The following is a 23,333-nucleotide window of genomic DNA, read 5'->3' as shown; positions in this document are numbered from 1 at the left end:
ACTGCCACCAATCTCTTCTTCACTTCCACAAGAGATTTATTTATTTATTTATGTGAAAACATGGAGAGAAACTGTGAACAGTTCCAAATGAAGAATTTGATTGATGACTATTCTCTAAGCTCATATGAGAAATTCTTCCCCAGGATGAATGTTAAGACTATAGCTCCCTTTCAAATTCTCATCTATACTCTTAATTGACAACATGTTTTATACCACAGAATCAATACAAAAGGGAAAATACATTTTGTTAATTTGCAACCTATGATTCATCTTTTTGGACACTGTCCCTTTGCTAACCAGAGACATTCTGGGGCTATTTTGGGTACTGATGTTTGGACGTTCCCTTGAGGTGCAGCAGAAAAGGAATGTGCAACTGCCTGCTTTTTGTCCATTCTTCCATTCCTTTCCTTCTGGTACAACAAAAACCAATGCTGGGAAGATTCCATTAAGCTTAGTTCTGAGGCTCCCTCACAGGCTTGTGCTTATATGGCTCACTAGGAATACCACGTGCAATCCTAAAGCACTGTGGCCCAATAAGCAGCTCCAGAAGACAAAGGGAATTTCCTGCCGTTCCCAAGATGGGTAAATGCTGCTTTAGGATGGTCAACACCCTGAGTTTCCATTTTGCTGACACACTGTTAGCATTTCCAAATTTATTTTCATTAAAAATCAATACGTTCTTTTAAATGTTCTATACAAGCAGAATCCTAACACAGTATGATTCTACAACCTTCATGTGATGAGCCAGTCCAGAAACAAGACAGAAAAAAGTTGACTAGAGCGAATGTCAAAGCAGCTTCCTATGTGGAAAGGGGAAAATGTGGGTTGGATGTAATAAATTCATTTACGGTCTGTCCTCACCTCCAGCAAAACACATTATGAAGAAACTGGTGTTAAGTTAATTTGAATTAGCTGTAATGAAACTGCTTCAGTATAGGTTTATCTTTCTGCAGGGGAAAAAAGAACAGTGTTAGCATAAAAAGGTCATCTGTTTTAACTACCTAGATTCATGTTAGCTGCACAACCAACATTTCTGACAAGTTGATTTAGACTTGGTTGCATGATGTGCTGAGCATTGTGGCTGATTCAGCAAAGCATTTACTAGTGTGTTTAACTGTAAGTTTGCCTATGTGTGCACTCAACCACAGACACACTGAGAAATCAGCCTGTCTTGTTGCACAGAAGCACAGCGATACATTTATACAGCAAAGGGATTTTTACTGAAATGCAGTAGATAACTTGTTATTTTGAAGGCGATGCTAAACCCATGTTAATCAGATCTCTAAAACAGCACCTTGTACCAGCTGCATATAGGTCTGGTTTTTGCAACTTACACTCCCAACTGTTTCTCCCACTGCTTTTAGGTAATTTCTTGGCATATTATTCATGGAAAAATCTGTCTTCCCAAAGAACTGCACAGGACTGTGAGAACAAGTTTTCATGAATCTGGGCCTTTTGTAAATTCACTCACCTTGGTTTTTAACTTGTATTACAAGTTTGGCCTGTAGCTGAGATGGGCCAATATTTATGGGTCCTAAATGAGCATCAGTTCCTGACAGCTAGAAAGAACTACTGCATTCAAACAGATTTGCTATCTGTCTAGTATTCTACAACAATACACCAATGTTATTTTGATTATTTTAAGTCATGTTGCAAGCTTTCACGGGTACCTGCTCAAATATTTGCTCAAATCTACATTTTTATTTACACTAAGGCTATTTAACACCACTCTGTCAATGTAAACAGACAGTAACATGGACACAAATGTAATGTATTTGCCAAAACAGAACTGGGAGCTGAAACAGGAGTAAAGCTCCTACCTTAATTATGAATAATGAGAAAGGAAAACTGACATCCACATTTTCTGATATTTATAAGTAATATTATTTAGAACTTTTATTGGATCATTCCTAGTGCGTACCTGCATGGGTAGCGTGATCTTTAATGGTCCCTTCCAACCCAAACCATTCTATGATTTTAGAAGTACTTTTGTGTGAGTACAGAATTTAACCTATAACATGACCCAATTTATCATTTCTCCACAGTTCCTCATTACTTCACAGTATAATCAGGAGAAGAATACTGAATTAGCTAAATGGCTAAAATGCAATTAATCCTGAAGGGCACTTACTGAACTCAAACACAAGAGGAATTTCTCAGATGAAACTGGAAACCAGGAAACAGCTATAGGTGTTGCATGAATTCCAGAAAGCACAGCTTTCACACACAAGCCATTTTCCAGCTCTGCATCACCGATGCACAAGGAAAACAATGAAATGCTAACATTGGTAGCACAAACCAAGCAGTAGCTACAAGCTTAAAGAAAAAAAAAAAAAAAAAAGAAAAAAAAAAACACCCACCACATTTTTGCAGTGTTGTTTCACAGAAGGCAGGCACAAGTCATACAGCTCCCAGTGGCACTACGCACACTCCAGGCATGTTTGACATTAAGGGGCCTGGTTGTTGTGGAAACCAAATCCCATAGATTAATTAATGCTCAGCAGCCAGAGCCATCTCTCTTCCCCTCTGCCTCCCTGCCCCCAATTAAAAAAAAAAAAAAAAAAAAAAGGTGGTGCTTTTTACATCACAGAAGAGTGTCAAAGCAAAAAGAAACTTTTTTTTCTACAAATGCAGAACACTACCAATAAAAGTGAACAACCTGACCGAAGAGTTACTCCTTCATGTTTATAATATGAAAAAATATAACACCTTTTCAGTGAGGCTAGTTTTGCTGTATGTGGCTATACTGAACTATCTCCAAGAAGGTCCTGCAAGAAAGATGATGATTTGAAATTTCTAAAATTCCTTTATGATGAAAAAACATTTATGGAAGTCCCCTTTTTTTTTACTTTCAACGTGTAGATGCACCAATAACAATTTATTTCAGGTGAACTATTCAAGTGACTGACAGTCTACATATGAATGTGTTTGCACAGTGAGTTGCAGGATTTGAGTAACACTGATTCTGAATATCAGCATTTTCTTTTAGCAAACATAGGTTCTGATCCTATGAATTCCCTACATATATCCCAGTTTACAGGAGGGAGTAGGATTAGACATCACTACACACACGCACCTAGCAGCTCGCTGTGTAAATGTGTACTATAAACAAGCAGAATGCACCAGACAGATGACATAGAAGAGAAATACTGTTAAGAGCCACACTACAGGTAAAATTTCAGAATTACCTAAATCCTATTTTCCAAGCAGTTTTGGGCCATGGGTCAAACATATTTTACATATTCATAGATTCAGTTTGATGCTTTTGAAAGTCCGTTGACTTCAGTATCTGCATCTTGAGGTACCTGGGTACTTTTAATACCCCAGTTCTGATGAGAACAAGGAACTCTTTCTCCCATTTTCTTCCCCTCAGAATATCCTTGTGAGCCATGCTACTAGTTGCATGTTGACAACACTCAATCATGAATAATAAAAATAATAAAAAATTTGCAGGTATACCATACTTAATAGATATTTAGTAAGTAGAGAGTACATAGGGTGAGAAAACTGCTAATGTAGCGTAACATAGACACATACCATATAGGTACAAATATTTATTATTCTGTTTCCACAAATACACTTCTAATTAGCCAACATCACATCATGTGACTTAAAGCACTTACTTTCTTTTCTCTTCAGAAGAGGTGATGGACTACTGAATATGCTCAGATATGCTATGACTTCATGACATAAGATCACCTTAATCAGAGCCTCCTACTCACTCCCATTCATAGTAATAGATAGAGCTAATTTCTGCAAGATACTTCCTGTGGGACAAAACCTGCACTTCGATAGTTAATGCAGAGAGCTCTCATGTGTTTCTCAAATACATAGCTCCTGAGCAAACCCACTGACTTGAATAGGTGCTCAACAGCTTTCAAAACCAAGTCAAATACAGTGTCAAATACAACATTTCAGTGTTATTTTACAACTCTTGCCCTCTAAATCGAGCACCACTTGTAACTTGTTTGCATTTAATTTAAAATAAGAAAAATACCTTTGAGATGATTAATGGCTCCCCGTGCTCCAGTCCGCCTTTCAGCGTGAATCCCCATGGAGCGCCTCCTTGAAGCAGTGCCTCCAGGTAGATGTATCTTCCCTTATGCGTAATGCTGGACTCTGAAGATGATACGCTGGTGTTAATATTGTCTAACATCCTCATTTGTCCTATCACATACTCAGTCAAATACAAAACCCACTCAGAAAATCACAGAACAATGAAGTTGGAAAGTAAACTCCCCAGAAGCCCACCACAAGTCATCCCTGAATACATGAAACAAGAAGAGTCTGAGCCAGAAAATTTTTCTTCAGAGCTGGAGTCCAAGGTGATGGGTTAAAAACGTTTCCCATCAACATTTCAGCATGCTGTTTCTCCTTCAGAATTGTGATGGTTTACTGGTGCTTCAGCACAGTCATTTCCCCCTTCCCAGGTATTGTGAGCAAATAGCTTTGTAGAGATTTCTCTTCCTGTCTTCAGTATATCAAACTTGTGCTTTTAATGATGTGGGCAAAAAAAAAGAAAAAAAAAAGTTTACAGATTTAAAAGCCCCTGGCCAGCAAATTGCGAAAATCCAAACGAATGCTTCATTTGTGATTGATTATCGGTCTTTTCTTCCTTTCTGCATGCGATTTACCATTACAATGGCCTTTTTGCCTCAGCCCACTGCACTAAAAGAATGGAAGCGTCTTCTCCCTCTCGTGCTCTCTGTTACTCTGTCCGCTTACTTCACAATTTTCTGACTTGTCAAAAAAAAAAAAAAAAAAAAAAAAAGGCTGGGGGAGGAGAAGAGAGAAAGTCCATTCCTAAAACTATTTAGAGGGGTTTGAAAGGTGAAATAACTGCATACTCATTAGATTTAAAAGTCTATCAGGAAAACTGGAAAAGCAGGTGAAATTAATCCTTTGGGAAAATGTTAAGACGATAGTTGAGCTCATTTCATTTTCTGTGCTCTCCCCGATGATCTGCCAAAGCTGCAGCAGCTACTGCTGCTGGGAGGGAGGGTGAGGAAGTGAGAGAGAGAGAGAGATGGATTAAGGCAAGTAAGGCAGTGCTGCCCAATTGTGCACATCAAGCATGCAATCATAAAATGCAGTGTGCAAAAGCTGGGGCTCACCCTTTTATTATGTCCCTGGAAACCACCATCTTTCTATTGTACTTGCCAAGGAATAATCCAAACTGCCAGTTGCTGAAAATACAATGGATCTGTTCCAAATCAGCACAGTGGAGCACTGCTAGTAATTTTGCTCTCAAAGTGCTTTTCCTCCTGCATGGAGCCTACCAACTTCCACGGATGGATCTCTTTCCCTCCTTTACATTGTCATAAAAGGTCAACACTTTCCCAATATATGGAATAAGAAATAACACTAAGAATTTAGGGTACTTTTATTAATCTAGGCAGTCACCAATGGCTACTATAGAACTTGTCGATGTGGGTGCATCTGTTCTTGCACGTATGCATGTAGATTTAGGCATTTGATGCATCACTTAAACAGGTGTTGACAGAGTATATCACTGAAGGTGTTAAATTTTTTTTTCTGTTTTTTCTGATTTTTACCAGCCCTTGAAAAGGATGATAGAGAGAGTAGCCCTCAGACAACTCCCTTTCCTGCTGGCATAGATGAGTAAACAAATAGTAGTGCCTATGCCTCTAAGATGCCCACACTTTGACCTTCCAGTGCCTGGCATGTCCATTATTTCTCCTTCAGGCTTTGAAAGCTGTGAAGATCTTCTGTTAATAAATCCATAATGAACTGTGAGGGAAGAGGCTTTGGAGCTGTGACTCTAAAACCAGAAATCTTTGCATTTGCTCATGCCCTTCATGCCGCCCCATTCCCCTCCCCTTTAAGATGTTGTGGTTTTCCCATAGCCTGTTATTTGCCCGATGTATCCCAGCTCTCATTCCCAATAGCCATGAAGAGGAATGAAGAAGAGGCCTCTCCATTCATTTTCCATGGTAGATGATCCTCAATCCTTGCTTATATTGAGCTTTGTTCCCTCTGCTTCCCTCCCAGGGGCTGAGTTTTCATTAGCCTCACATCCTGGTCAGGCTCACAGATTGCTTTTATCCAGAACTCACCCTTTAGCCTGGCTCAAATCAGATTTCTGGAGTTTTATACTCCTAATGTTTCACTGTAAAAACCCTCATTCCAAGCCACCACAAAGAGCAATTCATTTCTATTCCTCCACAGTCTTTCTGGAGACAGGCTAAGGCTCCGGGAGCTGTCTCTTGGGGTCATACATCCTCATATCCATAGCCATCAGGACTACTTAAGACTGTGTAAGAACATGCCAGCCTGTTAACAAGCCAAGGTACTTCTTCAAATTATATCCATTTCCAACACAAAACATTGGTCACTACCCCTAATTTCTGCAGACACCAGAATTCCAGTAAGAGCTATATTTCTCACAGTACCTATAGGAGCTGTCAACTAACAGTTATCAACATAATTTCTGAGGTACAGTTTTATCTCTACTCCAGCACTGCAATTCATTTTAAATACTGAATCCAACATAATTTTTGCCAGTAGCTCCATCAAATTTGTCACCACTGCAAGCACATCATTTTCTCCCCCTATTACCTCAAGATTTGGTAGTCCTTTATACTGCTAATCCAGCTCTAAAAAGGTCACATATACACATAGCACAAAAGGTGCTTGCATATATCAGAGACCCATGACCAGCTAAGGAAAAAGGCTTGATCTCTCACCCAGAAAGAGCTGCCAGACACTGTGCTGCTTTCTCAGCAGGCTCTTATTCCACATGAGTTAAAAATCTGTCAGGTGCTTGTAGAACCCAGTCCACATCTCTGCTACTCATAAATTTCTCATCAAAAAAATTGTCTGGGCCATCCTCATGGTGCTAACCTCTTGGTGATGCCCAAAGAAACCAAAGGATTTTTGGAATACTAGAGATAGCAGCAACTCCAGCCCACACACATAGGATTTAACTTCCTGCCAGACACAATGCAAACAAAACCAGTGAAAGATAACTTAATAACATACAGAAACTATTGATGAGGAAAGTGGGATTAGCAACATGGTGATAAGCACTGCTGTACTTTAACTAACAACTATTTCTTCTGAGAAATAGATTTCAGTGCTGAATTTCAAGCACTAAATTAAAGTGAAATGCTAAATTAAAGCAATATTCACCATTCACCTACGTATGAACATTTCAAAGTATTAATATAAACCTTTTTTTCTTATGTTGCTTCTGTCAGGAACCTCAGATAGCACAGGTATTTTAGTATTGTTTGGTACAAGAAAGAAATTCTTCCATGAGGAGTTCCTCTCAGGACAGAGCTGAGATACTCTTTGTTGGGATACAATAGATGACACCTGAGTTCAGAAAAGTGCTGTCCACTCAGAACAATATATTTGAATTAAAATTTTGCACATTTTCAGTATAAGAGAAAATAAATTTTGAATAAAGATATGTCAGAATACTTAGACTCAATTGTCAAGTACTACACCGATAAAGCAGAAACAATTACCATTGATTTCACTCATCAGATTCCACAATCAAACCCTCCATTTATCAATAAAAACACTGCCTCCTTGCTGGTGACTCCTCTGACTTCTCCTGATTTCTTTCAAATACTCCAAATTTCTTTTGCAAAAGTTCATCAGAGCAGTACTACCCCCACCTGCTGGCAGTATCAGCTATCACAGTCTAAAGTGACATTTATTTAAATGCAAACGTTTCACAGTTTAGTTAACAGGCATTTGCTATGCTTTTTCCTTTCAAAAAGGAATCAGAATCTTTATGAAGTATTCAGAGTAGTGTTACTGATCTTACCTGGGTCCCTGAGCTGGCAAGTCATTAGGTCAAATTAAAGGGAAACCTAGAAATCAAAAAAAGGAAATTCAGCTCCTCCATTTTGTACACATCTGTTACTGACTTTTTGGCTGGGGAATTAAACATTATGATTAGTTCAAATCTACCTGCCATTCAGTTATATCCTGTAAGTTCAGAGGAATCAAATTCACAACTTATCTCTAAAGAGAAGTTTTATAAAATAAAGCAGCCCTCATCTGTACTGAAGGGACTTCTGAGGAAGAATAACATGCCAAAATGTCTTAGTTGGACATCAGAAGTGTAATTGATTACCCAACATGTCGTGTTTGGCAGAAAACTGTCATTACAAGCAGGTCGACAAAAAGCTCAGGATGTGGAGGAGGACACTGATCATCTCACATTCACCCCTGCTTTTGCAGTCTTTTGTATTTCCAGTTGTGCACAAACTGCTTCTGCAAGAGGAAAAGGCTTACAACAGCCCTGTTTGAGAGACTTTTTATTTTAAATTGGCGAGGTGGACAAAAGAGGATAGAAACGTGGGTCTTTGTACCTTTCACAGATAAAAACAGAGAGAATGGGTGACTTGCTCAGTCATACATGAAACATGAAAAGGCTGAGAAATGAAAGTAGTGCTTCCTTTTCCTAGCTCATTGGTTTTATCACAGAACAACTTCTCTGTCTCTTCCAGACAGGGCTCTGTATAAGCTGAAGAGCTTCAGGAATTTTAAATAATAATAGACAGCCTTCAAGCACCAGTGGCCCCAGTTTCTTCCTTCCCCCCTTAGTCCTGAAGCCATTCACCTAAATCTGCAGTAGGACAGAACAAAACACAAGTGCCAAAAGACACAACACTCCTGAATCAGCTTGGCATCCCTTAAGAAGTAAATCATTCCTTCTTGGGGTAACAGTTTCTCTGATGGTTTATTATATAAAAAATTACAAACAAGTGAATAGAAAACATGGCTTTTCTATACTTGCCTCCAATCAGCTTGAGCTTGACTGTAACATATCCATCCACTCAACTCTGTAAAATGTCAGTCTCGTATCTAAAAGAAATTATGGAAAGGAACATGCATTAAGACTTTGCACGGCTTCAAAGGGATCGCAATCATCTACCATTGTACAAAATTTGTTTCTAGAGAGACATTCCTATAGACACAGGGACACTGCTCAGATTCAAGGTTGGATTTGAGTTTCTTTTCTTTCCAGGCCACAGAATAAGCCTCCTTTTCTGGACAGACCTGAGGTAAAATATGAAAAAATCAAACAGAGAAAGGGAAAGACAGAGATCTGAGAATGAAAGGAAAGAACAAAGCTGAGAAATACAAGTATGCTGCAAAATCCATGAATCTGCATCCTTTTTGTGTTGAAAAAGGCAGTTGTCTTTGAAGTCGGAAAAGAAAGAATTTTCTTTGGTGAACATAAAAAAGCCTCTCCATGTAATGTTGCCTCTGGCACAAAATAGCTCTAGGTCCCTCAGTTACTCAAAGCAAACTGAAAAGCAACAAGCCAGAGTGAGGAATAGATCCATCCCTCTAAGGAGAGCACAAGTGCTGTCACAGCTGAAGGAGGTGAATTCAGGGTATCTGATTTCAGAATTAAGATTTTCTCTCTGCATCTGAATTTTCACCCATCTGATGTAGTGCTCAGAAAATCATCCTGCTGAAACAAGAGTTCAAATCAGAAACCAGGGAATCAAAAAAAGAGTCATCACAGTACTACAACAAAATCTTACAACGTAAGGGTTGATGTTGTTATACAAGCATTATAACTGTAACAACATTAAGGCCACTTCAGCAATAACAATTCTATATAGTCCAGAGAATATTCCAGGCCATTTTGCTTTCTGAATAGACTAACTTATCAATATGCACAAAAGCAGGGACATCAAACATAAGTCCTCATTCTAACACTAAATTAATAAAAGATTCCATGATTACATGGAATTATCCACTATTATTATGCTAAAGGGGTTGCCCTTGTTGAGGCTCAGTTACACATTTCAGAAAAAGCAAGAAGCACAAAATGCTCAGGGCAGCCATCGCCTCATTTAAATGAACAGTTATGTAGTATTTAGCTCTATCTTAGCAGGCTGTGTATATGCTTGGACAGCTTTTAGATATACTCATCTGCGGAGATCAGAGGCTTCTGTGCCACGCTATTTCTTGTAAAATGGATTGCAGCTAAAGTCACCTGAGGCATCATGACTGGGTGCTCTTATTCTAAAACCAGACATCACAGCAAACTGTGATGATGCAGCCCTGTGTCTGAGCTCATCCTGTAAAGAGCAGGGCAAAATCTGTAGACGTTTATGTTTGATAAATGGCATATGAAGAAACATGGGAGAGAGATTCAGACAGAATAATTTGGGGGGGGTGGTGTGTGTGTTCTCCCCCAAAATAAGATTATTATTTAGCAGTTAAAGCCATTATTAATGATTTTAACCAAATCTGAAATGGCTGGTGGGTATGCCCCAGGTGTTTTAGAAGTAGAGTCTCAGCTGGCATAAATTACTCCATTACCTTCCTCTAAAGCTGTATCTCTCCTGCACAGCTCATAGTCTTCTCTGTAGGAGAAATGCATTACTTTAAACACAAGAAGTTTGTATTTGCATCTTGCTGGCAAACCTGTGGTGATTCTTTGGGTTTTCTTCTCAGAGATGCTTCCCAAAGCGGAGAAAATTTATTCAGAAATTACTTTCTGAAAGCTATTCTGATCCCAATTTGTAACTGCTGTTTCAGGATTGGCCAGGGGTGAGCAGGAAAGAAGCTGGGGTTCTCAAGACCTGGGCTCCCACGAGATACTGAACAAAAAAAAAATAGGCACCTGCTGCCAGGAGAGGTAATGTTCCGCAGAAATCACCTTTGCCGGGGGCCCCGATGGAGAAAAGCTATCAAGTTTCCCGCTGAAGCCAGCCTTTGAATGCCACTTTGCAAAGAAATCAAACGCTGGATGGGGCGTTTATTGGTTCCCCCTCATGCACATGATCAGTCCCAGAGGAGGAGTTTGTTCCCAAGGCTACCGAGTCGGGCAGAGGGGCTGGGGTAAGGGGCAAACGGCTCCCAGCTGCTCCGGCGGCTCAGGAGGGGTTTGGGAGCTGGGTGTGCAGCCCGTAGCATGGCAAAAGCAGGAGCAAATAAATGCGAGATGATCAATACCCCCCTCCTTTCCCAGCCCCTCAGCAAGGAGCGAAACCTCAGGGCACCCTCCAAAACACAGGAGAAACCAACCTCACCAGTGTCTGTCAGAGGTAGGTGTGGGCTGCTTCCTGGATGAGTTTTCATGCTTTGTTAACTCCTGAGACTGAGCACTAAAATCTGGCCTCAGGGTGTTGTATAGCATACTTACCTATAAATTCCTTGGCCTCTTTTCTCTGGATATAGAAGAAAAATACATCTTTTTGGTGCTGCCTCTTTTTCTGGGTGGTACAATAGAAAGCCCTTCTTTCCTCGAGCTGTTTTCCATCTTCTGCATGTGTTTTTTGCTGCTGATGCACTGATGACTCTGGAACGTGGTGCAGCTAGGAAAGTGGAGACCAGATGTCTATTTTCAGCTGGTTAATTCATGCTTTTCTTCACTCAGTCTGAAGTAGTCCATGTAAAACCATTTATCTTTAGGTTTGCCTTTTAGCGTGAGGTAGATGGTTTTCTTCTCTTGTAAATTAAGATGGTGTGTTCTCATTAAGGAATGGTTAAATGGTTTTCTTCTTAGGTATTTAAGTACATAAACATAAATGTCTGTCTCCTGAGTTTGCTCTGACTTAAGTTTTCCAGCTCTGATGATTTTGTTTGGGGCCCAGTTCATATGCCTGTTCCTGGAAACTTGTAACATGGTGTGTCTCGTATAAGCTGCTGGCTGTTATTTTCAATAACTTGAAAAGAAGGACAGCCTGTTGACATCTGCATGTTCACTCCTGAAATAAAGATCCAAAATGGGACAGCTAGTCACATCATTTTCTTTGCTGAAGTAAAGCGATCATCTCTTCACTCTGCACCCGCTCTCTCACTGAGAATTGAAAATACCAGTCAGGCAATAACCTTTGGGAATTTGAAAGCATTTAACCTCTGAAGAGACTGGTGTAAAAATAAAAGTATCTTCCATTTTTATTTTCAAGCTGAATTGGGGGAGGATCCTTTTGGCCCGCCGACCTTTCCTCTGGTGGGAGGAAGCCTCCTCACCCCAGCTTCTGCATTGAGTCAGCTCACAGTCACCCCCTAAAACATGGTATCTTGCTGGCCAAATGCCTTGAGGAAGATGATCCAGGCCCTACCCCTCTATGAGAGGATTTTTATTTCCAGTCTTAACCATGGCATCAGTGAATCACCTGCCATCACAATCCAGCTGCCATCAGGGCACCTTAGCTCCTGTGCCCACAGCCTGAGGGGACACGCATGAGCAGCCATTTTGGGGCTGAGGGTCTGAGCACCGGTGTGGGCAGGGGATGGGGATGGCACCCCGGCTGCGCAGCTTCTGGTTCCTACTCCACGGCTTCTCTGTGGCCATGGTGAGATGAAGCAGGTGACTCCTAGAGGATGGGGTCACAGCTGCAGGAGAACCCCTTCCTGGGGAGGAGTCCAGAGAAAAGGGTGAGGTGGTTCTCCTCACTGTGAGGGAGCAGCCTCTCTGGGGAGGCAATAGCAGGTGCATACCCTCATGAGGGAAAAAGCCCCTCAGAGCAGAAATGTGGAGGGTTTAGAGAGGCTAGAGGGACTTCAGCACAGACAGACTTGTGCAGGTGGTAGAGAGGCTGGTCGGGGGGCCTCAGGGACCCCTTGTTTCCCTCCACAGAAAGGCAGGTGGCTGCGTGTGGCGGACATTTTGTTGGCGCTGCGCTGGGTTGGTGCCACTATCGCTGCTGGGGATATCCATCGGTCACAGCCACTGCTGCCCTCGCTCTCCTCTGCAGGGAGAACGTGGGCAGAGGCAGGGAAATGACAGGATCTGTCCCAGTTTAGGAAAAATGGTCCTGTTGTTGAGGTGCAGTTTAACTTTCAAGGACTGCTATGTGAGGGTTGGAGGTAATGTTTTCATGTTAAGGAAGCGTTTCTGGTATTCGGGATTGGGGACTGGGATAAAGGACTCCACTTTTCCTCATTACGTGCCCTTAGGAAGCACCTATGATAGTCTTTTTTTGTCAAATGGGTATGCTGAAGGTGGCAAGTTATCCATAATGTGGAAACTGCTACTGCAGCTACCTCTTGATTTACAGTGTAGTCCTGTGTCTCCCTGAGGACCAATCACCCAGGAAAATCCAAATAACACAAACAAAACCCCATCAAATACCATCTGGCTCAAAGCTACCCCGAATAATAAATTTTTCTTCATTATTCTTTTTTTTTTTTTCCCTTCTTCCCCTCCCACCTCCTTGAGGAAATGGTTAACAGATTTATCCCAGGAAGGCTATTAATAGCAGTCATGCTCTCAAGACACTCTGATACCTGCAAACTAAGATTATTAGAAAATATATATTTGTGGAATAGAATTAATAAGATCAATTTCAGATGTTTTAATTGTTTAACAGTTGTGCTGCAGAACAAATGCTGATCTTTTGAGGAATAGTTGGAATAACTGTAGGATAAGGAACTCATAAATAATCTTATTGGCGACGGATTGGCCTTGTACTGGTGGGTGCAAAGAAACATAAAGACAACGAAGCTGCAAATTAGCAACAAACCAGACCAGGCCAAACTTGAAGGACAAGATGCACGTGACTACAGGACTGAGTTTGCGCAGATGTAAGGGTCAGCTGGTGAACATAGTGAAGAAGACTACGAGCCTTCATCTGAAGACCCCCGACAACCACCCGAAGACTCCAACTGACATGCACAAGAGACATTAACATATTCTAAATGAGTTCCTGGAAAAGTAATGAATATGATAAAAATGCAATGAATATGTATGATTAAGGTAGTATAAATGCTTGTTGATTTCATTCTCACACACACACATTAGGAGGAGCGCTTCCCTGTGTGTCCGGCACTGTAATAAAGAATGCCTGCTTTCTAAAACTCCAAAATTGAGTCTTAGAGAGTGAATTAATTACCACTTTCCGGTAACAATTCAAGTCTAGCCTTGTCCACCTTGGGCAGGCCCCAGACTTCAGTTTTTCTTTTGAGCATACTTCCGAAAGCACTTTTGTGAGGAAAAAGTCCATTTGGCTTTAAGCAAGAAGATTGGGATAGAGAATGTTTATAGATGACATCAAGGCAGATGTTTATTGAAATCTCATTTTCAGTGTTTCTTCTAGAAAAATTCTGCATCTGGAAACATCATAGGAAAGTGGTAGTATATATGATTTGCCACTTAATTGTTGTTGCAAAACTTAACAGGTGATGCTAACAGGTACTTATAAAAGACTGCATCTGTGTTCATCCTGACAAAATAAAGCATTAGACTTTAAAAAGGAGAGAAACTCTCTCATTCAATGTCCTTTAATTCCTCCTGCAGTATTAAAATTAGATGGGCAAATTTTTTTTTTTTTTATTACATAAAGTTGATTCTTTTATATATTAGAAAATAAAGACACTTCTTTTTCTTCACAGGTGCTGTTACAATGACTGAGAGTATCCAGGCATTAAGGTAGCACACGGGTTTTGTTTGTTATTAGAGAAATTCTTGTAGTTGCTCTCTGTCATTACAGTAAATGGCACACTCACTGAAAATGGAAGCTAACAATTTCCTAAGGTGTAGTCTGTTATACTAATGTGACAGGAAAGATGCGAACACAAAATTTAAGGATATGGGTGCCCAAGGCACTCTACTGTGAAGACTGACTTACACTGATCATTGTAATTTGCGTGCCAGGATAATAGCCTAATTTCTGTCCATGGTAGAATGAGTTCTTCCTGCTGGCAATGGGATTTCTGCACAAATAGCAGGATATAGTATTGCCCTTAGATGATGAATTTGCAGGGGTCAAGGATTCTGCCTACTATTAGATTCAGAATCATTCAGTATTAGAAAAGTGATACTTGTGAAAATCTGAGGTTTTACTGTTTTGGGTGATTTTTTGGGGCTTGTGTATTGTTATTTTTTACCAGAAGTTGGTGGTTGGATTTAATATACAGTTGTGTACCTAATATTTTAAAGTTTCTCCCAAAGAAGGATTATTAATGAGTTTGAAAATTAGTGGCCAACTGAGAAGAGTGCAGATAGTATTTTTCTTTCTAAAGCTTTGATTTACTGATTCACTCAGACTCTGATGGATCAAACCAAAGTGTCATCTCATCACTGTGCTTATTGCAACAATGGGTAGTAGCAGATGCATAGAAAAATGGTCAGGAAAAGATGGTATTTTTGCTTAGTATACCTCAGTACCTCAACGTCCAGGGAATTAGAATGTAAAGACTTACTGAATATGAATGTCTGTCCCAACTGTCAAATTTATTAGTCCTGGGGATTTGTCTAGTCATTCTTTTAACCTGTTTATGCATTTAGGTTTTACTTTGCAATAACAGGACGGTGTTGATGGAACCTTCACCCTACTTGTAGCTGATGCCCCTTCTTCCCACTTTCAGGGTACTAGACTCAGGATGCTTGTCCCCATGCACTGCAGCTCTGCTTGCATATGTGTCCTCTAATATTTTTTTATCAGTAGCTTTATAGAATTAAAATCCAGGTTTATCAGGATGCATTAATACAGATGCAGAGGCGGCATAGCAAGTGCAGTGCACAGACGCAGGGACTTGTTGCATTGTGAAAAGAAGTGCTGTGTGAACAGAAATCAACTGTGCATGTTATAATTGGGTCATTTGTGAATGTCACAGTCCTGCTATGTGCACACAACACTACTGATGTTAAGTGACGGGGAGCTGCTCTCCTTGCTGATCTCATGTTCTTCCCTCACTTGTATACTTGCTACATAAAATATTTTTCCATAATTACAGATTCCTCATTGTCCCTCAACTATTTTTTTTTTCATGTTTCCTATTAGCTTTCTATTTACAGCTTACATGTGAACTGCCAAAACTTGCCTATTACTCTTATTTAGACTGGATTTCTTTCTCTTTTGGTTAGAAAAATTAATTTTGCTTTTTTTTTTTTTTAAATGTTGTTTGTGTACTTCCTTTGCACTCATACATTCCTCCACCACCCTCAGGAATGTAGCAAATGATCTGATGCCTGATCAGTTCCAATAAAATAAGATGGTGCGAATCAGCACAGGTTTCCTTCTGTGCCTGAGCTTTTACATGACCTAACACTTATCTGATTCTACAGGCTTTCTGAGGTGTTTCTTACTATGACTGCAATGAAGTATTTGACAGATTTCTGTGAGTTTGATTGACCACACAGTAACAGTTTTGTGGCAGTAAGGTAGCATTTTACTGGAGCTAGCTAGCATAAAAAATGTAGAAATAAAAGGAAATCCTTTTTCAGAAGATGTTTGATGAAGTGTTACTACGTTTGTTTGGACTTTTATATGTTATGTTCAGTTGATTACAGTGGAGCTTCAGCAGTTGAAGATGCAGAACTGTGTTGCCAAATATAAGTGCAAACCAGGAAAATACAACAGCATTACCAAATAAATTCTTTGGTTTCACTTCTCTTTTTAGTTATTCAGTCCAGGTTGCTTTTGTGACAGAGTGCAATTGGATACTATTCGGTATTCAGTCCTGCCTTTTCAGCAAATGTTTCTATGTGCTGTTCTGCAGGGAGGCACTGGAAGGGCAAACAAAAGAGGCTCTGAAACTCCACGAAGAAACCATCAAATTCCCAGTAGAATCAATGATACGTTCTTTGAGCCATGAGGAGTCTTTACCAAGTGGCAGTATGCCTAGAGTGGGCAAGTATTAAACAGATTTCAGAACAAGATTTGGGAGTAAACCACTATAAACACTGCAGACTATTATGTGATTTAGAAGGGTGCTTATAAGTTCATGTTTCACATTTCAAGTTGAATCCTCTTTAGGCCCTGCATCTTGAACAGCTCTTGTTGACACAAGCCCAAGGTAAAGGCAGAGCAGTTTTGAAGCGTTCTCTGAACACTGTGGCATTCCCCACCCAGTGTGCAACCCTAGAATTGGCTGGGTTTGTTATCCTTTGGAACGACAATTCCTAGGTTTGACTATCGATATATAAACACTGAGAGGCACTAATGCCCAGTTTATCCAGACGACAGTTTATTCTCATGTAACAACTCGTGTTTCAACACTTGAATTTATCTGCCTTTCAGGTGCCACTAGCGCATTTCTCAGCAATCAGAATGTTTTAGCTTCTCCCATTCTCAGCACAGTGATGGCAAACTCATCCTCTTCTGATACTGGTAGCAGTCCACCCAATTGTGTATTCTATTCCAAAGACAAAATACGTACAGATTCTGAGAAAAAAACCGTGAGCAATGCTGGAAAGGAACATGTGGAAAACATTCTGGAAGAATACTCACAGAAAGGTAGAGATGTGCAGAAGAGGCTGAATGAAGTGAGTTGCAAATTTGGAGCAGCTTCTTAAGTATAGATGAGCTTTTATTGTTTTTGTCATTGCTGAGTCTTTGGACGGTTTCTATTCTATTCTATTTCTCTAGCCAGCGCTATTTTGAGCAGCTTCTTGGCTGCTGTAAGTGGTACTTGGCCATCGTGATTCCCACATGCCATTTGACGGACAGGAATAGGCAGTGGGTAGTAATGTTTTGGCATAGTCCTTGTAAAGGTGTTCTATGCATAGTCAGTCTACAGCAGCGCAATGTGACTAGCTGATTAACTAAGAAATATTTTAAAAAAAGAAGTAAAAAAAAAAAAAAAAAGTATTAATTCCCATACCCATTCTGCTGTCAGCCTCATGTGTTTAGGTTACGTATTCAGTATTTTGGTTGGTTTAGCTTGATTGTTTTTTTCTCCTTTAGACCACTGAGCTACATGAGCAACAGAAAATTAGTTTAAGACTGATCATTGCTGATTTGCAGACCAAACTGATGGAAGTGCAGTTGGAAAGAGATGCGCTTCAGGATACTAGGTATGAAGGCCAAGACAGCTGTATTGTAGAGAGTGTATGTATGGGCTTTGAGAGGCACACCAGATATCCTAGGTGAGAGACTTGTCCTCAGGAACAAAGGCAGTGAGCCTATGGCACCTTGGTTTTGAAAATGGCTTGTTATGTAGTTGTAAAAACCAGCAGTTAATCAACATAAGTATTATACCTATTAGTCAGGATGAAAATCCATGTTGTGAATCCTGTTTTCTAAATTTTTTTTTTTGGTTTCCATATTCAGACAAAAGGAATCCCAGAGCCAAGAAAATGTAAAAATACAGCTAAAAAATACTATTCAAGAGCTGGAAGCTGCCAACCAGCTGCAGGAGGAGATGCTGAGGGAGGCTGACAGCCAAACTGAGCATCTGAAAAAGATGGTTCACAGCCACGAGGAAGTACTTCTGGAACTACGTGACATCCTAACGGACTACAAAGACAGCACAGGCAAGAAACTCTGTGAGCATGAGACTATTACTAGCCTACACATCCAGAACCTGAGCACAGCATATGCTGACATCCTGCAAGATTTAGACTCAGAGGTGTCATACCTCAAAGAAAAGGTTGTCCTGGTATGTGAAGAAAGTGTTACTCATCCTTCCAACTTACTGTGTTTTTTAGAAAATATTTTTGAAAATTCCATGAGCTCGCATCTAAACTGCCCTGGAGAAATGGTTATGGCATAAAGAAGTACAAATGCTACTTTGCAGTTAAGATGGCAGGTGCTGGTGTGCCAGCCTTTTACACTGTCCCCAACTTGAGATTAGGTTTATTGCTGGAATTTAACCTGTATGTGCACATTTTCACAGTTTGAGGTGGAAGCAAAAGGAAGGAAATTACACCTTGAAAGCTACTGTTTAGACCATGTTTTCTTTAGGAGTTAGCATTGTCATCTGTTTACAATAGGTGGAAGAAGAACTTGGGTCATTGAAGAAAGATTCACAGACCCCAAACCAAATTCTGCTTCAGCAACATCAAAATAGGTACCTGTTCCCCATTTATTTATTCATAAAACATAAAGAGATGTTTTTTCACCTGTTCCGCAGATAATTCTTTTCTGATGATGATGACATTGGGCTGGGGGGAGGGAGTGGCTGGGGGGCAGTAAGCGATGTTTTTGAGGACTTAATCGTTCAGTTCCAGGTGTTTGTTTGCTCTTGACTTTCTGCTGCTTTTTCCTTCCGTGCTGACAATTTCCTGTTTTATTCACTGCATCAGAGTATGATTTTGGAAGAGTCTGTACACCTTACTTCTGTAAGTATGGTTGGTCATTTAGGTGGACATCTAGAATTTATTAGGACACTAGTTCCACTGTTAAAATAAAAGATTGAAAGTAATTACTTCAGTGGTTACATCAGCTTTTTCTTACTAATTTCACTCAGAGCTTTGTTGTTCCTTGTTCAAGAAGTCCTAACTTCCCCAGCTATCCACCTGATTTATAACAATAACCTGTTCAAAATAAAAGGCTTAGAGACTTGACACAGTGTTTCATTCACAATTCAAAATGATTACATTTCTGACTACTGAAAAATATCGTTACCGCTTCAGTGGACAAATTACTGTTTGCCAAGACTAAAATTATAACCAGTATTTTCTTTTTGAAACAGGAATTAGCAGCTAATCAGTGAGCAGGAACAGGAGGTGGCAGCACTAACTGATAAAGCTAACAGTGCATGCAGCTATGCAAATAGTATATCCAAAGCCAGGTGGAGATCATTCAGTATGTTACTTGATTATAGTATAGAAAATATTATGAGTAAGCTTAGTTTGAGTGAAGGCTTATGCTGCTAGTATACTCTACTCTGTCCTACGCTTTTGGTTTCTTAGTATCTTTGTTTAAATAGGTAAGAAAAACAAAACAAAACAAAACATGAGACTGTGCTATATAGAGGAGTGGCAAAATAGCCACACGTTAGGCACACTGTGAGAATCGGGAGACTCTGGCTGCTGCGGTTCAGCAGAAGAGTAAGGCCTGTAAAGTCGGTGGAAGTTCAAACTGGTTCGAGCTGTCAGGTGTGTTCTTGCCACCCACTCTTGGAATGATGAATCTCTGTTACCGGAGTTGTGAACAGTTCCTGCGGATTACATGGGCAAAGTTAGTGGATGAAAGAGTATGTAAGCTATAGAGGTGTGGCTGCGTTGCATTGTGGGCTTTGCCTTCTAAATGTTCTGTGGATTCAGATGCAAATTTAATTTCCAGCAGCATCGTTGGTTGAATCACAAACAAGAATGGGTAAACAGTTGGGTGGTTTGCATACATGTACAAGTAGTAATGAACAGTAATTTTAAAGAAAGGATAATTTTCATTTGGGATAAATAGCTGTGTTGGCACTGTTGACTTTGGTAACAATCGAGTGAGAATGAAAAGAGACTAATTCTCACTGGCCACTTGACAACTCAGAAATCAGTGCTCAGTATATCAGTTAAAAAAATTAGGATGTGCCATGCAGAGTTGTAAACTTAAAATGAGATTTAAATATCAGTATGCATTAATACCTGACTTACATAGTTGAGACTAAATAGCTGATAACAAAATGCTTCTCAGTTCTGCTTGTAGAATAGTTGGGCTATATATATATATTTCTATATATGTATATAGAAAGCAGACTTAGCTTTCTTGGAACTTGCTTAAGAACAAGTTATCATCAGGAATAAAAAGCATCGGGATTACAGTTTATGTAATTTCATGAGAGAGATGTCAGAGAGTTCATCTAACCAGTAAGAAGGTGTAATTGTTGTGTGATCCCACCATGAATGATAATCATACATCAAGGAATTAAGTTTAAGTGGTCATCTGATTGCAGTGAAAACAACCACAAATGTTTCACAGTTTCATGATTCTTACAGTTTCTAATTTCTCCACCTAAAACTTTTCTTAGACAACAAACAAGAAACCAAAATTCAGTGCCTGCACATCAAGTTACTTCCGTGGAATCTACAGTTTCTGAGCTGCGTTCCGAATTACAAGAAGCTAAAAGGATGTATGAAGACAAGGTGTGTATGGATTTGTGTGTTAACATTGATGCTAATGAAACTGGCTATGTGGATATCTGAAATGTTCTGGATACATAAGGAAAGCCTTTTGATAAGGGATTGCTTCAGAAAAACACTGTGAACAATAAGATAAATTACATTATCCTTAACTCTATTTGTTTGTATTATTTTTAAGAACAAGTTATCTTTCTCTAAAACAAAATAGCTTTGCAAAACTTACTGAACACAAAAGACTTTTGTCGAATGTATTGACAGCATACCATAAATGATGCCTTCTGGAAATACATAAAATGATTCTGCACTACAGACATCTCTTGCATATGTAGGACAAGAACATTGTTCCACTATACCACTGGAGACTATATCAGCAAAAACCAGGCAGTAAGAATAGCCTCTTATTTAAAACGTACTGCCCAGAAAAAATCTTTGGTAACTGTCTTGGTAAGTGCAAGGATGGGAGAACATAGAGATTGCAGCAGCACCTGAGAAGCATTCAGGTGCCCAGAGATGCCCCATTGTGAGTTAATCTTTAACATTCATTGAAATCCAGAGGCTTCTTATCAGCAGGATATAATATAGGCAAAAAAGAGGGGCTGGCTAGCACCTGTGTATTCAAACTGTTTCTTGATGCCATTAGAAAACATTAGTCTTGACAAACGTTTTTTTAATCACACTTCTCCCTGAAGACCAGCTTTTTTCCAGGTGGTACAGTACTGCTGACAAATGGAGAGAGCTACTTACAGTCCCACCACTGAATCTCTGACATGTCACTAACTGCAGCATTTTATATCCTGTTTCCATAGCATGTCTGCTACATCTTTCACTTATTTCACTGCTTTGGATTCCAATTTTATAAACAATTTGACTATCTTAAATTTCTTTCTTATTTCTGGTAAAAGATAGTTCATGTTTTCCTTAGAAAATGACCTGAAAACAGTTGCTCTTCACTCCCTTTAAAAGTAGCGGAGCGGACCCATGCAAAAATGCTTGATGGATCCAAATCCATCTTAGATTACAAGTCATGAGGATTTAGGCATCCTTCTCCCACATACTACTGGAAAGGGAAAGTTCATGTCACAGGAGTGCCGTGAAGTTTGGCAGAGCTGATGGTCTCTGATCCAAAAAGGTCTGAGAATGGAATGGTGGGGATGTGCAGTCAGGCCTGTGGAGCCATGGCATACGTGTACTTGCACTGTAAAGCAGAGCTGGAAGGACATTGTGCTTTATCATTTCTGTTTCCACTTTCATCAATTCTCTTGATTCACATGTATCAAAACTCACACTACTCTGTTCCAAAAGTGACTTTTTACAGCATCATAACTGAACTATGGAGACTTTGTAAATTAATCTCCATTACTGTATTCTTCAAGGAAGAGTACAATGTACAGTATGCTTTTCATGTTAGGTCTATTTCCCTGATTTCTTTTGATTTAAATCATGCAATGCACAGCATGAGGTCATATCATATATATAGCTATAACTGTAGTATATATTCCTTAGGCATGTTCCCTTTCATAATGTTTACCTCATAACAGGCGTAAAATTGGAAGCTGGGAATCAATTTAAGGCTATTTTTCACAGCCTACCAGCTCCAGAAAATGTTTGGTTTGTATATCTGTAAAAGAATGTATTGCTTGGTCCAATAAAAAATGGTTTTGAATAGGAAGTGTAATAAACTGAATTGCTAAGGTAGACTTTAGTGAGAGACAATTTGATAGCTGGAGATCATTTGATCTCAGGCTGTTATGTAGAGTCATTCCTGGGAAGGTGTGAGAAAGAATCTAAATAAAGCCTTTACAACTGTACATCTCTCTCTTAAAATAAGCATCTATCTGCAGCTTCTCTGGTTGGAAGACACCTTAGCAACTAAAATTTTCAAAGGAGTAGGTGAAAACTAAATCCAGTGTAAGTTGTTGATACCAGATAGTTTCAGCAGTCCAAAAATCTGGTACTTAATTAGTGGTTATAAATGTAAATATGTATGTAAGTGTTCTGTTTGGATATGCCTATGTTAATATCTTTATTAAAAAGTGTTGTAGACTGGTTCATCATCTCATACACTGCCAGAAGTTGCATCCTGTCAGAGAAAGTGACTACCACTTGGAGCAAAACATGTTTGCCTGTAGATTTCTTAATGTATTCATAGTGAAGGACTATACCTCCCTGCCTTAGCTACATAAAACCTGCTGTTAGGCCAGGTGCATCTGAAGATCTTCACTGTATCCCTAAACACAAAGTGATTATAGCTGAATATATGCTTGGGACCAAATTCTGCCTAAACTAACTTAATTGTATAGGAGAGGCCCTGTGTGAGAAGAGCTCTTTCTGTCACTGTCTGTGAAAGCCCTATTGATAATGTTGTACACAGTCATTGAGTTCCCTAGAGGGTGTACTTCAGGCTTAGATTTTCTGTGGAAATATGGAGTGGTTGTGTAAGGAAGGTTTCAGGAAGAAGTAATCTAGGATTTACTGTGATTTCCCCTGATGGAGAGATCCACAGGATGAGAGGAACCCTTTTCAAAAAGCACCTGATACGATTACAGGAAGAAAGGCCCCGATAATGCTCTACTGCTTAGGCATT

The 23,333-nt window shown here is 39.7% G+C and overlaps 2 protein-coding genes across 3 annotated transcripts in view; one reads left to right on the top strand and one right to left on the bottom strand.

Annotated features, from left to right (window-relative positions):
* Positions 1-4,162, bottom strand: part of SHROOM3 (shroom family member 3) — a 163,143-nt gene extending 158,981 nt beyond the window's left edge. For both annotated transcript variants that reach the window (XM_042796825.1, XM_042796827.1), the window contains exon 1: positions 3,998-4,162. In XM_042796825.1, the coding sequence (XP_042652759.1) occupies positions 3,998-4,162 (165 nt within the window). The remainder of the gene's footprint in view (positions 1-3,997) is intronic.
* Positions 4,163-16,979: 12,817 nt separating this feature from the next.
* The window catches only part of CCDC158 (coiled-coil domain containing 158), a 28,999-nt gene continuing 22,645 nt past the window's right edge, over positions 16,980-23,333 (top strand). Inside the window, 6 exon segments of the mRNA XM_042797155.1 lie at positions 16,980-17,215; positions 17,637-17,746; positions 18,003-18,330; positions 18,665-18,741; positions 19,366-19,464; positions 20,638-20,752. Coding sequence (XP_042653089.1) covers positions 17,033-17,215; positions 17,637-17,746; positions 18,003-18,330; positions 18,665-18,741; positions 19,366-19,464; positions 20,638-20,752 — 912 coding nt within the window. The 5' untranslated portion in view covers positions 16,980-17,032.

The sequence above is a fragment of the Tyto alba genome, unplaced genomic scaffold, assembly GCF_018691265.1.
Source record: "Tyto alba isolate M040663 unplaced genomic scaffold, T.alba_DEE_v4.0 Super-Scaffold_23, whole genome shotgun sequence".
NCBI classification, from domain to species: domain Eukaryota; kingdom Metazoa; phylum Chordata; class Aves; order Strigiformes; family Tytonidae; genus Tyto; species Tyto alba.
Note: the sequence above shows the minus strand (reverse complement) of the source record. Positions and strands in the feature narration are given on the sequence as shown.